At 45.2% G+C, this 15092-nt stretch overlaps 1 protein-coding gene across 2 annotated transcripts in view; it reads right to left on the bottom strand.

The window, feature by feature from the left end:
* The window catches only part of REPS2 (RALBP1 associated Eps domain containing 2), a 293374-nt gene that overhangs the window by 206357 nt on the left and 71925 nt on the right, over positions 1-15092 (bottom strand). For both annotated transcript variants that reach the window (XM_075336286.1, XM_075336285.1), the window contains exon 3: positions 6319-6461. In XM_075336286.1, coding sequence (XP_075192401.1) covers positions 6319-6461 — 143 coding nt within the window. The remainder of the gene's footprint in view (positions 1-6318; positions 6462-15092) is intronic.

Genomic DNA, 15092 nt, shown 5'->3' with positions numbered 1-15092 from the left:
CACCCTGCGCTGCGGATTCCAATCCCCAACTGCCTAGTTGTACCTGGCTTGATACAAAAAATGGGGGAAGCCCACGTATTTTTTTTTTTTTTTTAATTTCATGAAATTCATGAAATAATTTTTTTAAAAAAAAGCTTCCCTATATTTTTGCTTCCCAGCCGGGTACGAATAGACAGCTGGGGGTTGGGGCAGCCTGTACATGCCTGCTGTACCCAGTTGGCATACAAAAAATATGGCGAAGCCCACGTCATTTTTATTTTTTTAGTTTTTAGGCAAAAAACTTAAAAAAAAAAAAAGGGCTTCCCTAAATTTTCCATTGCTAGTGAAGGTAACACCAAGCAGTGGGGGTTAGCAGCCAGTAGCTGCTTGGGCTACCCTTAGCAATAGAATATTCAGCAGGAGCCCACGCATTTTTTTTTTTACCCCTAACCCTGGGGTTATGTGTTTGGGTTTTTTTTTTTTTTTTTTATTTTTTAATGAATTTTGAAAAAAAAAAAATCAACATGGGCTTTGCCCATCGAGCACCAGAGCATTTTACTGCTGATTCATCCCTACTCCTGACCATACAGCCAGCAGAACAAGTAATCAGATAACTCCAGTGTCGGCCGATTACTTGTTCTGTGTGCCTCTGCATCCATCGCATCGTGTGCAGACTGTGAGGTCAGCTGAGTTCAGTCCGGCACTGGAGTCACTTAATCTGAACTCAGCTGAACTCCAGCCCGCACACGCTGTGATGGATGCAGTGGGACAAAGAACAAGTAATCGGCCGACACTGGAGTCAGCTGATCTGATTACTTGTTCTGCTGGCTATTAGGTCAGGAGTTCACCTGAGTTCAGATCAGCTCACTCCAGTGCCGGCCAAATTCAGCTGACCTCACAACCCGCACACACTGCGATGGATGCAGCGGAACACAGAACCAGTAATCGGCTGAAACTGGAGTCCTCAGCTGATCTGAACTCAGCTGAGCTCCTGACCACACAGCCCACACATGGTCACATGTGATCGGCAGCAGGCAGTGACTGCTGTTAACCTGCATCCATCGCAGCGTGTGTGGGCTGTGAGATCAGGAGTTCAGCTGACTCCAGTGCCGAACGATAAATTCTGTATCCCGCTGCAAAAGGATCCGGTAAAATAATTGTGGTTGCATGCGCAATCCACAATTTCATCCACAGGATCCGGTCATATGCGGTTTGCGTTTTTTTGCCTACAGGCAAAAAAAACACTGATGTGAAAGTAGCCTGCAAAATGCATGCCACACGGATGATACTGACGACACACAGAAACTAGGAAAGAGGGGAAAAAGCAATCTCATGACCCCATTATTTTTTTTTTACATAATCATTTATTTTTTTCACATGTTGCGCCGGCTAAGGCTGCTTTCATACATCAGTTTTTTGCCGTCAGGCACAATCTGGCGAAAAACGGATAAAGCCGGATCCGTTTTTTTCCTCATTGAATTTTATTAGTGCCGGATTGTGCCTGATTCCCTTGCGTTGCATCCGTTGTGCACGGATCAGGTGAAATTTATGTGTCCAGCTGCCGGAAAGGATGCAGCATGCAACGTTTTTTGGCAGCGGCAAAAAAACAGACCGCGCTGAATCCGGCGCCGTCCGGCGTAATGTACAATGAAATCCTATGGGCGACGGATCCGTCATAATGCGGCATACAACGCATTACAGCAACTGATTCCATTTTTTCTACTGAGCATGCTCAGTAGCACAACGGATCCATCCAAAAACTGAAGGAACTGATGGAAAAAAACTGATGCAACTGAGCCGTTTTTTTTGCCTGATCTGTTGCATCAGTGTTTACACCGGATTGTGCCTGATGCCAAAAAACTGATACACACACACACACACACACACACACACACACACACACACTATGAACTATATGAGGACAAGCAGAAGATAGATGCTTTCTTCCCCTGGTTGTGCAGAGCTTCGAGCTCCTGCTGTGTCACTGTTTTGATTTCTCTCAGTGCTTCCACACAGGGAAGACGACAGGGAAGTGTCTTTGTGTGGTGATCTGAGTGGGTGTGTTAGATACAGTCCTACAGCTGCAAAGAATTATGGGAGTAGTAGGAACTGAATCCAGGAAGTCAGGAGAGAGATTAACCCCATCAGAGCTGGAGCCAGAAATGAGGATGTGCTGCTAGAGCACGATAAAAGGTAATATTGCTGAATTAGCATAACAGATGTGTGGAGACGCGCATATTAGCAAAATTTATGAGAAAAAAAAAATCAGTGTTGGTAACTGGACAACTTCTTTAATAGGCAGGAAACATACAATAAGATTTAACAATTTAAATGAATGAGTAGTGGCCCACACTGTTATATGGTTGTATCCTGAATAGGTTTTAGTTACATACCACCCAAACCCCCTGGTGTTTACCTTTATGTGGTAATTCCAGATTTTTGACTGGTATTTGGTATGGGGCATTGTGCACCATATAACAGTGTGGGCCTGAATACTTTGTTACTTTGTCTTGTTATTATAAAAAAAAGATTTTTCAAACATCTCTTTCTTTGAGATATAAAATATATATATATATATATATATATATATTATATATAATATATATATATACACAGTCATATGAAAAAGTTTGGGCACCCCTATTAATGTTAACCTTTTTTCTTTATAACAGTATGGGTTTTTGCAACAGCTATTTCAGTTTCATATATCTAATAACTGATGTACAAATGTATGTGCACCCTTATCAATTTCTTGATTTGAACACTCCAAATTACTTTTTACTGACTTACTAAAGCATAAATTGGTTTTGTAACCTCATTGAGCTTTGAACTTCATAGGTAGGTGTATCCAATCAGGAGAAAAGGTATATAAAAGGTGGCCACTTGCAAGTTGTTCTCCTATTTGAATCTCCTATGAAGAGTGGCATCATGGGCTCCTCAAAACAACTCTCAAATGATCTGAAAACAAAGATTATTCAACATAGTTGTTCAGGGGAAGGATACAAAAAGTTGTCTCAGAGATTTAAACTGTCAGTTTCCACTGTGAGGAACATAGTATGGAAATGGAAGAACACAGGTACAGTTCTTATTAATCCCAGAAGTGGCAGGCCGAGAAAAATATCAGAAAGGCAGAGAAGAAGAATGGTGAGAACAGTCAAGGACAATCCACAGACCACCTCCAAAGACCTGCAACATCATCTTGCTGCAGATGGTGTCAATGTGCATCGGTCAACAATACAGCGCACGTTGCACAAGGAGAAGCTGTATGGGAGAGTGATGCGAAAGAAGCCGTTTCTGCAAGCACGCCACAAACAGAGTCGCCTGAGGTATGCAAAAGCACATTTGGACAAGCCAGTTACATTTTGGAAGAAGGTCCTGTGGACTGATGAAACAAAGATTGAGTTGTTTGGTCATACAAAAAGGCGTTATGCATGGAGGCAAAAAAACACGGCATTCCAAGAAAAGCACTTGCTACCCACAGTAAAATGTGGTGGAGGTTCCATCATGCTTTGGGGCTGTGTGGCCAATGCCGGCACCGGGAATCTTGTTAAAGTTGAGGGTCGCATGGATTAAACTCAGTATCAGCAGATTCTTGACAATAATGTACAAGAATCAGTGATGAAGTTGAAGTTACACAGGGGATGGATATTTCAGCAAGACAATGATCCAAAACACGGCTCCAAATCTACTCAGGCATTCATGCAGAGGAACAATTACAATGTTCTGGAATGGCCATCCAAGTCCCCAGACATGAATATCATTGAACATCTGTGGGATGATTTGAAGCGTGCTGTCCATGCTTGGCGACCATCAAACTTAACTGAACTGGAATTGTTTTGTAAACAGGAATGGTCAAATATACCTTCATCCAGGATCCAGTAACTCATTAAAAGGTACAGGAAGCGACTAGAGGCTGTTATTTTTGCAAAAGGAGGATCTACAAAATATTAATGTCACTTTTATGTTGAGGTGCCCATACTTTTGCACCGGTCAAATTCTGTTTAAATGCGGATTGCACATTTTCTGGTAGTACAATAAACCTCATTTAAATCCAGAAATATCACTCAGTCCATCAGCTATTAGATATATGAAACTGCAATAGCTGTTGCAAAAACCCAAATTGTTATAAAGAAAAAAGGTTAACATTAATAGGGGTGCCCAAACTTTTTCATATGACTGCATATATAATATATATATATATATATATTGTGTGTGTGTGTGTGTGTGTGTGTGTGTGTATGTATGTATGTGTATATATATATGTACAATTTGCATTAGTATCAATTTTTGCTTGTAACAAGGCATGTCCTACGACTTTATTATTTTCTGGGTTCCCCTGGATTGTGCGCCCTAATCTTGTCTTTTTGTGTCACACGTCATCATCCCAATTTTTTCACCTGACTAATAAAGTTTTTCACCTTCAATATTTGGCTATTTGATCGTTTTTTTGCTTTTTTCTTGGTTCACCTTATCCAAGTTAAAGTTTTCCAAGGGGAGCAGTGAAATCATTTTCCACATACTCCCCTTTCCAGGTCTTATCCCTAACCTCCTTATTCAAATGCGCCCCCAAGGGGCCGTCAAAGCACTCATAAATCTCACTCCTGGCCCTATCATTCAAACATACCACCTCATCCTCCTATTCCTTATCGCCCATGGGTTTTTCTGCCATAACCTCTGCTCTGCCACACTGCCAGCCGACCTCCACCCTATGCTGTGCAATACCAGCAACTGAATCCCCGCCGGTCCCAACCACGCCTCCACCATGGGCCTACTCTCAATCGGCAACGAATGCTCTACTACCAAACTCTGCAACACGCCTAGCAACTGACCCCACAAGTCGAGCCCACCAGCACATGAAACCTGACCACCTCCCGAGGCTAATCCAAAAATACTGACACTTGAAACATTACCGGCCCCACCAACAGGTACATTACTAACAATCGCCGTATGCTCACCAGGCTGCCGTTGACTTGGACCAGCCACAAATGAGTCACGAAGGGGTTGGTCATTCGCTAACGATGTTGCTGATGCCGCAACTCCTTCTCCACTGGACTACGAACTATGGACGTCATCAGGGGTGACTTCCGGAGGAACAGACCGCTGACACAGACAGTCAAGCTCCTCAGTCACCACGCTCTGGTCGTCCTCTCCCGGCCGCCAGCAAACCCGCCGACCTGTGTGATGTAGCACCACCAAAGGCCCAGGCCTGATCCACCACAGGTTGCATAACAGCGCCCATCCACGGCGTGCATGGTGCACTCAGCCCCTCCTGCTGACTGCAGGAGGGCTGCACACCACTGTCAGATCACCAAATTCGACCCCCAGCCACACCAAAGCCCGGGGCCACCGCCACCACTAATCGCATCCTTGGTCCTCCCTGCCAGCTGCAGGGAGGTTCCGCCGCCACCTCTGAACATACACGCCGCCCGGCATCCTGCTGCTGCAACACCAGCCGGCTGCACGGGGTCACCCAACCGTCCCCAGAAGACTGAGTGCACCCACTGCAGCATCAAAGTAGGCCACCACCGCACTGCTCCAGAGTCCTCGCTGACTGCGACCCGGAAGTGGACTGCAGAGTGGGGGCAGGCCCTGGACTGCAGGGTGGGGGCGGGCCCACCCAACCCACCCAACCCACTTACTTCTTGCCGACCGCGGCACCGGCAAGGATTCCTTACAGAGACCGGAGAAGGCGCTGCAGGTGCTGTAAGCCCCTCTTGCCCTGAAGGGTCTCGGGGGCCTGCTGAGCATGCACTACAGGGCAGGCAGGAGAGACTGGAGGCACCAAAGGGGAAGCGCAGGCAGCACGTAGCTGGTCCCTCACTGCCTGGGCCCCATGATCGGCTGTGTCAGCCCTCACCATCTCTAGGAGGGTTGCAAGGTCGGGCATCTTCAGCTGTGGACATCCTTTCCAACCGGGTCCCAAAGATCAAACAGGAGGTACCATCCACATCCTTACCATATATAGCCCACCCTTTAACCCAGTTCCTATTAACTGCTCCACCCCACATCCACCATAAACTCTGTATGCCCTGATATTAACCCTTTCATTCAAACCCTGCATATTGTCAAGGGCTCCGTCCAACCCTGCTTCCTGACTGCCTGTCCTGATAACTGCCATATATTGGAAGTTGTTGTTGTACATATAGTTAGGGGAAAGTGGTGTATGGGTAATTTGCTACTTTCAGTAAAAATAAGTACAACTACTGTAAAAGTTATCTAAATAAATATTGCAGCAAAAAACTAATAAAATGATCTTAACGTGTTAATTATTGGTTGTGCACTTCTGTTCAAGTCTGTTTTTTGTCTAAGCTGCATTTTACGCTTTTCCTTCTTTCTTACCTTACTTTCTACTTCCCCAAAGGATTGAAGTGAGCCTTTGTCATTGACACTATGTTTTGATTGGTGTGCATCTATGCCCGCCGATTGAATGCCATATTTTAGGTTGTCAGATTTCAATGATAGGAAACAAGCAAGTGGTAATTCTGTAAACGAAAGCAAAGAAAAACATAACAGATCATGAGTACATTTCAGTCTACAACATTTATTAATCATTCATGTTCTCATTACTTATTTAAGTAAAGAATACCAACGTTCAGACATGGCAAGCTGTCAAGGAGTAGAGCTGAACTAATGACTAGACCTGTGTCATGTAATGCAGATGGCAATTCAGCCCCGGTAAAACAACCTGTGCTATCATCTAATCTTCTATTAATTGTGGGAAAACAGTCTGACATATATATGCTTGTTAAAAAACATGAAGTAGATTACAGTAGCAAAACATTGTGTGAATGTGTTATTTTTTGCCATTTATATATTGAGTGGTTGTTGATTTTTTTTTCATTATTTTTATTTGTATTTAGGGATGAGTGATCTCGAACTGTAAAGTTCGGGGCTCGTACTGAACACCAGGAGACCAGGTCTTGGACTTGAACACAGACTAAAAAAAAAGTCTGTTTCCAAGTTCAGGTAATGTGTGCATGTTAATAAACAGTGATGGGCGGACTCACAGATACCCGGGATCGGCGGCTCCAATTGGATTTAAAAAGAACCCCGGTTTGGACCTAGAATTGATCCCGGCTATATGTGGCCGAATGCCGATCCCCATATAAGTCTATGGGGACCAGAATCTAGCGCTTTAAAATGGTGGTAGAAGGCATAGGGGATTGGAGTTATATTTACCAGTCTCCCGCGTGACTCTAACGCTACTTCCGGGGCCGCTCATTTTCATTCATGCATATGCACTGCTTCCCCATCCCACTGGCAGTCCTCGCGTTTCTAATGGGTTATAATCAGACACGCCCCCACCCTATGTGACAGCGTGTCTGCCTGCTTTCAATCAGAGACACTGTCTCTGTTTTTTTGTATTTCATTTCAAATAAAGGATTTTTTCAATGATTATGTTTATTTCTTTTCACTTACAGATTAGTAATGGAGGCGTCTCATAGACGCCTCGCATTACTAATCTAGGGCTTAATGGCAGCTGTGAGCTGTTACTAACCCTTTATTACCCCAATTGCCACTACACCAGGGCAATCGGGATAAACCCAGTAAAGTTCCAGGATCGACGTATCTAATGCATGCGAGAATCCTGGGTGGCTGCAGACTGCTATTTTTAGCCTGGGGGGACCCTGAGAATACCAGCTCCCAGCTGTCGGCTTTATAATGGTTGGGTATAAAAATGGGGGGGAAACAGAATTCCGGTTTTTAAAATGATTTATTTAAATATTTTTTTTTTTAAAAAAAAGCTGCATGTGATTCTTCTTATTTTGATACACAGCCAAGATAGCACACATGGCTGGGGGCTGCAACGGATGCTATATCATGGCTGGGTATCTTAATATGGGGGGACTCTATGTCAATTTTATATTTATTTATTTTTACGTCAATCTAGAGGTAGACAGCGCTTCTGATTGAAAGCAGTCAGCCACGCTGTCACACACAGTGGAGCCGCTGTCTGACTGCAACGAATTAGAAACACAGAGACTGCAGGTGGGCAGGGGAAGCAGTGACTATGCATGAAGATAATGAGTGGTACCGGAAAGAGTGTACAGTTAAGCAGAGACTGATAAGTATGAAGCGCTTGTTTTAATTTTATTATCTTTGATTTTTATTTTATTAGCCAGGTTGTCTGACCCAGATCATTACCCCGAGTTGCCTGAGAACTCTGGGCCCGGGGTCAGTGCTCGGGTTTGTGAAAAGACACCTGGTGCAGTTAGCAACTAAACTACCAGATGTTGCTAAAGTACAACCAACAGGATATACTAACAGAACTCTAGGAGGAGAAGAATCCAGGGAAGAGTAATCAGGTCGATGAACACAGAAGTAACGTCAGGAAAGAAAGGGAAAACTGAGACAGTGTTAGAACAAGCCAAGATCAGTAAACCGAGGAAGTCAGTCAGAAGGCAGGGGAGAGAACGGACAATAGAGATGGGAAAGAAAGGAGGATGGTAAGACAGCTGGGGGTCTATGAAGGGGGCTGGGCAATACACCGGCAGAGACAAGGAGGGGAGACAAGGGGGTCACAGGGAGGTCAGGAAAAGCAAACACGGGTGGAGGAAGGCAGTCAGAAGGGCTGGAGGAGGGGCGCAATAGCTGGACAGGATCAGGGAAGACACAAGCAAAGCACTAGCCGAGCACTAACCTAAGCCGGAAATATCACTGACAGCTTGACAGCAGGGTCGGCTTAGCTATAAAGTGGAGGAAGGGCCAAATCAAGGTTAGAAGGACCCCTCCCTCATGGTCAGGGAGAGGCTGAAAACCCAGAGGGAATCGCATGGGGTAAGCCAGCTCTGCAGGGGGCCGGCCAGCAGAGCAAGGCGAGAACCTGGCTCCGCAGGACAACGGGCCTGCAGAGCATGGTCATGACAGGGTTCTTTTGAATCCGCGTAGATACAGACTTTTACAGTCCAGGTCCACCCATTACTATTCATAAAGTTTGTTGAAAGGCTGAAGCACATTCAATCAACAAACTTTATTGCATGTGTAAGTTGCCTGTCTGCTGATGTGAACAATAAAGATTAAAAAAAAAATAATTATAAGGGTTCCCGCCTATATTTGATAACTAGCACAAGTAAACCTGATGACTGTGAGTTGCAACCCCCAGCTGTCAGCTTTATCTTGGCTGGTTATCAAAAAAAGAGGGATCCCACTCTGTTTTTTTTAAATTATTTAAAAGTCCCACCTATTTTTGATAACCAGCCAAGGTAAAGTAAACAGCTGGCGGATGGTATTATCAGGGTGGGATGGCTCATGGATATTTGGCCCTTTGCAGGCTAAAAATAGGAGCCCGCAGCCACCCCAGATGTGGCACACCCATTAGATGCTCTGATTCTGGAGCCTTACCTGACCCTTTCTGATTGCCCTGATGTGGTAGCAATCTGGTTAATAATTGTGGGGTTGATGTCAGTTGTGAATTGACAGCTGGCATCAAAACGAGGGGATAGTAATGGATATGCGTCTATCAGGTACCCCCATTACTAACCCATCAAGCATAGATTTAAAAAACACAGACACAGGAAAAAAAGTTTATTTTAATAAAGACTCCCCCACACTCCCTTGCTCACCAATGTATTATTTCAAAATAAATCCTGGAAGTTCAAACTTAATCCAAAGAGTAATATCCCACAACGTCCAATGATTTCTATGGGACGTTGTTCCGAGAACTTCCTCAGAATGAAGCTCCATAGGTTACTGTCGGTCAGTGGCAGCCCAGAATTTCTCATGAGCGATGACGTCAGTAAAGCCGGTGTCACACTTGCGAGTGCCTCGCGTGTATCTCGCGGTGCATCACCCGGCACAGACTCACAATCTCCTCACAGGAGCGGGTCGGTTGCATAGGGATGCATACAACTGAGCCGCTCCTGTGTGGAGAATGTGAGTCCGTGCCGGGTGATGCAACGTGAGACTCGCGCGAGATACATGCGAGGCACTCGCAAGTGTGACACCAGCCTAACTTAGTGACTCATGAGAAATTCCTGGATGCCACTGACTGGCAGTAACCTATGGAACATTCTCAGAATGAGCAAGCATAGGTCACTGCAAATCAGCAGCCTGGAATTTTTCATGAGTGGGGTGTCTTTATTTACAAATTTGATTTTTTTTATTAATAAATTGGTGAATGAGGGCATCGGGTACTTTTTATTCAAATAAACTTTTCTTTCTTGTGTCTTTTCTTTATCTCTACACTTTCCGGGTTAGTAATGGGGGTGTCTAATAGCTGCCTCTCCATTATTAACCCCTGGGCTTGATGCCAGCTATCAATTCGCAGCTAAGATCAACACTACAAATATTACACTGATTGCCACCGCACCAAGGCAATCGGGAAGAGCTAGTCAAAGCACCAGAATTGGCACATCTAATAGATGTGCCACCTCTGGGGCAGCTGCAGGATGCCTATTTTTAGTCTAATAAGGCTAATAAGAGTCAAATAACCATGCCGCTGACTGGCAGTAACTTATGGAGCCTCGTTCTGAGAACATTCTAAAATGAGGCAGCATAGGTCACTGCAGGTAAGCGGCCACCCAGAATTTCTCATGAGCAAGAGTGTCTTTATTCACCAATTTAATTTTTTGATTAATAAATTGGTGAACGAGGGCATGGGGGAGTGTTTAGTAAAGTTAACCTTTTTTTTTCCTGTATCTTATTTTTTTTTTTAAATCTACACATGCCGGGTTAGTAATCGGGGTGTCTGATATACGCCTATCCATTACTAACTCCTGGGCGTGATGCCAGCTATGAATTCACAGCTGACATCAACCCTACAAGTATTACACTGAATTACCACCGCACCAGGATAATTGAGAAGATCCGGGCAAGGCGCCAGAATTGGTGCATCTAATGGATGTGCCTCCTCTGGGGTGGCTACGGAGTGTTATTTTCAGGCTGTGAGAGGCCAAATAACCATAGACCCTCCCACCCTGATAATTCCAGCCCCCAGCTGTCTGTTTTACCTTGGCTGATTATCAAAAAGAGGGCAGTGCCCATGCCATTTCTTTTAAATATTTATTTATTTAATCTAAACCCCCTCCAAAAAACGTCATGTGATCTCCTCTATTTTTGATAACCAACCAAAGTAAAGCTAAGAGCTCAGGGTTGCAGCCTGCAGTTGTTTGATTTACAGGAGCTGGTTATCAAAAATAGGCAGGAGTTTGAGGTTTTTTTTAATATTATTTATTCCCTATCCACATTTGTTTGCAGGGCAATTGTCTCTATTTTGCATCCTTTTTGCAGCCCCCTAGCACTTAGTACAACTATATTACAGCCATTTTACAACACACAAATTCGGGTCTTTATTGACTTATATGAAGTTCAGTATCCAGGGTCAAGTTTGGGTCCTGAACCAAACTTTTTTTGAAGTCTAGCTGAACCTAGCAAACCCGAACGTCCATGTATCCACTTATCACTATCTGTATTATCAATTAATTTAATATACACAAGATACAAAAAGGTCAACAAGTCAACTGTAAAGGCCGCTTTACATGCAACGACATCGCTAACGAGATATCGATGGGGTCACGGAATTCGTGACGCACATCTAGCCTCGTTAGCGATGTCCTTGCATGTGACACCTATGAGCGACTGCTAACGATCAGTAATACTCACAAAATCGTTGATCGTTGACACATCGTTCATTTTCCAAATATCGTTGGTGGTGCTGGACACAGGTTGTTCGTCATTCCTGAGGCAGCACACATCGCTACTTGTGACACCCCGGGAACGACGAACAACAGCGTTCCTGCGTCCTCCGGCAACGAGGTGGGAGTGACGTGAATGCGGCTGCTCTCTCCCCCTCCGCTTCTATTGGTGGCACACTGATTGAAGGTAAGTCCGTTTGACGCGTCCTAGCGATCTTGTTCGCCACGGACAGCGATTTGCCCATGATGCACAAACAACAGGGGCGGGTGCGATCACTAGCGACATCGCTAGCGATGTTGCAGCGTGTAGAGCGCCCTTAAGCCTTTACTAACCGCCCACTGCTTTTTATTAAGGCTATGTGCCCACGGGAGCTTGCTCCTGCGGATTTTGTCGCGGAAAACCTGCAGATTTATCTGGATTTTCCAGATAAATCCGCAGCTTTCAGCAAGTACAGACACTCCCCATGTTACCCTATGGGACATGGGGAGTGTCTGTGTCCATGCTGCGGAATGTGCAGCTGCGGAATATAGTGCGGATGTCCCGCAGCCGCACATAACTGCATGTCAATTATTCCTGCTGATTTACCTGCGGAATTCCCGGCCCTCCACTATGGAGATAGAGGCTTACCTGCCTTGGTCTCATACTTACCTGCCTTAATAGCAGACACCCGAGTCACTTTCCTCCGGTGCAGAGGACGGGAGCTAGGAGTAGGAAGGAGGGGGTCGGCGGGGCCTGCACGAGCTCCGGTCATGTGACAACCAAAGCTAGTTCAGGCCCGCCCACCTTCTCTTGCACAGTGCAACCGCTGACAGACACCGGAAAGTGAAGTGCTGCGTGATGGAGGTATGTTTGAACTCCCCCGATCACTCCAGCACTTGTTCTGCATTGAGGATGCAGTGCCGAAGCCATGGTACTGTATCCTCAATGCAGAATGTCCGCAGCATATCCGCAGGACATTCCGCAGAACATCCGCAGCATTGAAACAGACAAAGTTGTGCTGCGGATTTCTGGGAGCTCCTGCGGAATGTCCTGCGGATATAACCGCAGGACACTTTCCCCGTGGGCACATAGCCTAAAGTGAGTGCAGGTCTTTAACCTGCAGTGACATCTTTTGGAAAACTTACAAAGTTGAAGGGGGGCTTTCTATCGAGTGTAGCTATTATAAGTCGCTAATTGCCTATTTAAGGGTGTATTCCAGCATCAACACGCTATCATCTATGCAGTCAACAGGTAATAATTACTATTAGATCCATCTGGATTCCACATGGACCTCCATTAATCACTGATTTACCCTTTGCTGCAATAATGTATTTAATATTTTCATGAGTGAGAAAGACTTGAATGTAGTGGAAAAGTGCATAGACTACTCCTTCAGGAAAAAAACAATCCAGTTAAGCTCACACTATTCCAGCTTCAAAGAGAAACTGAAACAATGTATCTTTGTCTCCTCTAATGCAATATATTCCCCTTACACATCCTGTAAAAATATACCATTGGGTTCAAAAGTATTTGGACTGTGGCAGATTTTTCCTAATTTAGACTAGAAGAAAAGAAACAATGTATGTATGGTAATAGCAATAGTTTACAAATTCATGGCTTAGAATTCCTGAACCGTGTTAAGCCTGCTTTACACGTTGCAATTTCGCATACGATATCATATGCGATTTGCAACGCCCCCATCGTATGTGTGGCACGTTCAATTTGTTGAATGTGCCACACAAACGATTAACCCCCGTCACACGTACTTACCTTCCATACGACCTTGATGTGGGCGGTGAACATCCACTTCCTGGAGTGGGAGGGACGTTCGGCGTCACATCGACGTCACGCGGCAGCCAGCCAATAGAAGTGGAGGGGCGGAGCTGAGTGGGAACTAAACATCCTGCCCACCTCCTTCCTTCCGCATTGTGGGCCGGGAGCCGCAGGACCTAGGTAAGATCTGTTCATCGTTCCCGGGGTGTCACACACTGCGATGTGCGCTACCCCGGGTACGATGAACAACCTGACGTGCAATTCTAGAGAAAGATACGTTTTAACGTTCAATCGCAATCGCACGTACCTGTCACACACTGCAATGTACCTTACGATGCTGGATGTGCGTCACTTACGACGTGACCCCGCCGACACATTGTAAGATACATTGCAGCATGTAAAGCAGGCTTTAGAGTGAGTAGTTTGTTAAATAAGTGATGAGATGTTGCTTCTACTTATTCATAGTGAATCAAGTGTATTGTGCCAACTACTGCTTATGTAAGGGTGTAAGTGGCCCATTCCTGCACAGGGGTTTACCAGGGGATTCACCTGTTCCCCTGTTGGTCAATCGGAGCCTGCTGTTGAGGCCAGAGATTGGCAGTAGATGTCACATGTGGCCACTGATGGACACAGACAGGAGAGAGCCCCTGTGTAGTCAGAGCAGCTGTCGAACAGCCGGGAATGAAAGGCACAAATTCTATCATTTTATATGTCGCAGCTTTATCTTGGACAATTCCTTGAAAGAAATAGGGATATTCACAGATGTAAGGTGCTGAGTAGTGATGAGCGGACCCGTGCATGTTCGGGTTCAGACGGAATTAAAAAAAGTTTGGTTCAGGATCCAAACTTGACGCCGGATGCCGAAAAGTTAATGAAGTGGTTCACCCATATTTATTATTGGCCACAAAAAGGTTTCTCTCAAATACCTTGTGTTGCCAATAGTGCTTGTGAGTGGTGCTATTGCGGACCACTCTTCTTCGCCTGACCCCCGGGCTCCGTGACTTCGGGTATCCGGTGATGAAATGACAACTTTCTGCTCACCTCAACCTCACTTCACCGCGGCTGGCCCCAGTCTCCGTGAGTCACTGGGCTGTGGGCAGAGTTTCACCGCTCATCACAGCCTAGCATTCTGACAACTGTGGGCTGCTATTATCAGGTAGGGAAGAGCCATGGTTATAGGCCCGTCCCAGACAAAAAATATCAGCCCAATGCCTCCCCAGAATTGGCACTTCACAATAAATGTGCCAATTATGGTGCTTTACCCTGGCTTATCTGGATTGCCTTGGTGCAATGGCAATCAGGATAATATATGGGGTTGCTGATAGCAGCTGTTGTTTTTGACAAACTAAAGCTATCAAGCCCTGGGTTAGTAATGAAGAGCTGATGAAACACCCCCATTACTAACTCTGTAAGTTAAAAAAAATAAAAAAAACACAGACACTCTCTTTCACCATTTATTAACCTAAAAAACACCCCCACAGTTCTGACATAATCCACAACAATGTCCCATGACAATCCTTGGCTTTGTTACATCTGGAGGCCACGGTGAGCAGTGACATTAGAAAACATACTGCAGCCTCTGGAACACAATGAGGGTAGCATGGGTAACCACAGTTCACAGCTGCTGGTTCTCACAGTACCAAATGTGAGCATAGGTGAACTCAGTGCCGGTGTCAAACAGTATTTGGCTCCTAACTTGCCGAGTGGCATGGTAGCATCAGACATTG

Source organism: Anomaloglossus baeobatrachus, chromosome 2, assembly GCF_048569485.1.
Source record: "Anomaloglossus baeobatrachus isolate aAnoBae1 chromosome 2, aAnoBae1.hap1, whole genome shotgun sequence".
NCBI classification, from domain to species: domain Eukaryota; kingdom Metazoa; phylum Chordata; class Amphibia; order Anura; family Aromobatidae; genus Anomaloglossus; species Anomaloglossus baeobatrachus.
Note: the sequence above shows the minus strand (reverse complement) of the source record. Positions and strands in the feature narration are given on the sequence as shown.